Source organism: Arachis ipaensis, chromosome B07, assembly GCF_000816755.2.
Source record: "Arachis ipaensis cultivar K30076 chromosome B07, Araip1.1, whole genome shotgun sequence".
Taxonomy (NCBI): Eukaryota; Viridiplantae; Streptophyta; class Magnoliopsida; order Fabales; family Fabaceae; genus Arachis; species Arachis ipaensis.
Genome location: NC_029791.2, coordinates 123,332,257 through 123,335,284, shown reverse-complemented (window position 1 = coordinate 123,335,284; position 3,028 = coordinate 123,332,257). Strand labels below are relative to the sequence as shown.

Sequence of the window (3,028 nt, the reverse complement as noted above, 5' to 3'; positions counted from 1 at the left end):
AATCGATTTGTTATTTTTTCTAATAATAATAATAATAATAATATTGGATAGTCAAAATAAGAGGAGTGCTAAGGGCCAGTAGGTTTCATAATTTGTAGCCATCAATTAGTCATTATTAGTATTTTTAATGGTGTGAAATTATATTTAATAGTGTAAAATTACTCACTTTTTTTTGTTAATTAAGTACTGGCCAAATTTTAATAAAAATCTCAAAGATCAAATGTTTTAAATTGATTCCTAAAAAATACAACTGTAAATCATATTTATTTTTTCATCTGTTAGATAATGACATGTAACATAATTATTTTGTGACACATCATTATCTAATTAACAGAAAAATTAATTTGATTTATTATTATATATTTTTTGAGACTACTTTAAAACATTTGATCTTTCCATAACTAAATTGACTAATAATTTATAATACCATTTTGATTATTAAACCATATAGCATCTAAAGGGAGGCATAATTATTGACAGATTTAGGCAATATGGATTATGGGAGAGATATGCAGAATTGTACCCCGACAAAGATTTAATCTACACTGTTGGAGTTAGTGATTACACCAAAGATTGGTTCTTTGCCCAAGTTACAAGGTACTTATACTCATACTAATTTTGGAATTGAATTTTGCTTTCCAAATGTGCTATCTATCTCTCCACCATTGTTTATAGGAAGAAAGACGACAATACATATCAAGGAACCACTTGGCAGATCAAGTTTCAGCTTTCCAATGTAAACAAAACCGGTACCTATAAACTGCGCCTGGCTTTGGCTTCCGCTACATTTTCTGAACTCCAGGTCTGCTTATTTTGTCAAACTATTAACAACACAGCTTGAATAGTTTAGGACATGAAATTTTCTTCATATATATTAACTTGATAAATAAAATAATTTAATTTGTTTAATTATAGGTGCGAGTTAATGATCCAAAGGCAAGTCGTCCTCTATTTTCAAGTGGGTTGATAGGAAGGGATAACTCAATTGCAAGGCATGGAATTCATGGACTCTATTGGCTTTTCAATGTGGACATTCAAGGAACCAAACTTGTTGAAGGAGATAACACCATTTTTCTAACACAAGCTAGAGGCAATACCCCATTTCAGAACATTATGTATGATTACGTTCGTTTGGAAGGTCCACCACAACCACCTAGTTTAAATAAAAACATTTAAGATATACTTGAGTTTAGTTTGTTGCATTATTATAGCCTTAATTATAGCTGATTAATTTAATCGAACCATTCAATGGAATTATGGTGCTGTGGGGAATTCTTCGTTTCATTTTTTTTCTATTAGTTTTTCAAATGAAATTATGCATTTTAATTTGAGAATTGTTTAGTTTGGTGGGTGAGAAAATTCTAGTAAATTAAAGTCTTGATGATTACCTAATATTTTTTTTATATATTTTTAAGATGGAGATAATATTCAATTTGATTCATGAATTTATACACAAATTTTAAATTTAATCTCTGAAGTTCTAACTATTTTTGTTTAGTTTTTTAAACTTTGCAAGCATGACTTATATTAGTTCTTTAGACAATTTTTGGTACACAAACATTAATGAAGTATTGACACAAAAGTCAGACACCATGGTAGGATATGTAAAATGATGCATTTTTAGTTTTAGCGTCCAAATAATAAAAAATTGAAGTCGTATCAAAACAGTATCACTTGTTATACTGTTTTGTGAGAAAAAATTTTAACAAACATCAGTTATAATATTTTTGGGCTATTTAAATACCAAAACTAAAACAACATTATTTTACAGAGTCTAACATAGTATCCAATTCTTTACATCAGTATTCTGTTAATATCTATATGTTAAAAATTATTTTAGAAACTAACATGAATCATGTACATAAAATTTAGGGATTAAATAAAAATAACTAAAATTTTGATTAAATTAAAATTTATGTACAAATTAAGAGATCAAATTGAAGGCACAACATGCAAGTAAGGGCCAAAAGTTATAAGGTGATTGCTATGGTGCCTAAAAGTAATTGCCTAACTTACCAAAAAAGGTTAAAAATCAATATTTAATTTTAAAAGTATAAAAATAAATAATTACTAAATATTCAAAAGTTACCATAAAAAATAAGTTAGGCAAAAATTAGGCATCAAAATATAGGCACCATAGAATTCACCATATAATAAATATAGGAATATGAATTCTTGTAAGTTACAAATTTGGTTAGACACTATTAATTTCTAATTATTGTCATTGATAATTTTGCAGCCTAATTTGCATATTGTATATTTTTTAGCCTAAAATTCTATCCGATCCGCACTGCACTCATCGGATCGAATCGGATACGATATCCGCATTTTTTTAGGCCGGATCCGATCCGATCCGCATACTTGCGAATCGGATCGGATCGGATATCGGGTATATCCGCATAATTAAAAAAAATAACTATTTTAAGATTCTATTTGACTATATTTACAAAAAAATCCAAAAAATTCATTTTTTATCTGTTTAAGCCTATTTACTCCTAAAATATTATCAATAATAGTTCTTTTGAATAACAAAAACAAAATAATAACACAAGATTTAAGTTTAATTATTCTAAGTTGAAGTACAACATAAAAAATTAAAAACAAAATATCATAAAATTCATAAATAACACACTAAAATTCATATCACATTAGGGTTTATTTTCTTAAACTATGCTATTTATATGTGATGTGCGGATATGCGGATTTGCGGATCGGATCCGCGGATATCACTGCCAAATCCGCAATCCGATCCGATCCGATGGCTCTGCGGATCGGATAATATCCGCAAAATTCGGATCGGATGCGGATAATTACCGCGGATATGCGGATATTATCCGATCCATATGCAGCCCTAAAAGTAAGTTAGACAAAGTTAGACATTAAGTTATAGGCACTATAGAATTTACCAAATTATAATCATGATCTAATTGTGATTATTAGCTTCTTATCACTCATCATTTGTAATATGGACTTGGGCGTTGGCCATAATGGTGGTATACAAAGAAATTAGTCAATCATATAATAAAAC

General features: G+C 28.7%; 1 protein-coding gene across 1 annotated transcript in view; it reads left to right on the top strand.

Annotated features, from left to right (window-relative positions):
• The window catches only part of LOC107606232 (rhamnogalacturonate lyase), a 16,696-nt gene extending 15,362 nt beyond the window's left edge, over nucleotides 1–1,334 (top strand). Inside the window, exons 14-16 of the mRNA XM_021106523.1 lie at nucleotides 481–597; nucleotides 676–802; nucleotides 916–1,334. Coding sequence (XP_020962182.1) covers nucleotides 481–597; nucleotides 676–802; nucleotides 916–1,176 — 505 coding nt within the window. The 3' untranslated portion in view covers nucleotides 1,177–1,334. The remainder of the gene's footprint in view (nucleotides 1–480; nucleotides 598–675; nucleotides 803–915) is intronic.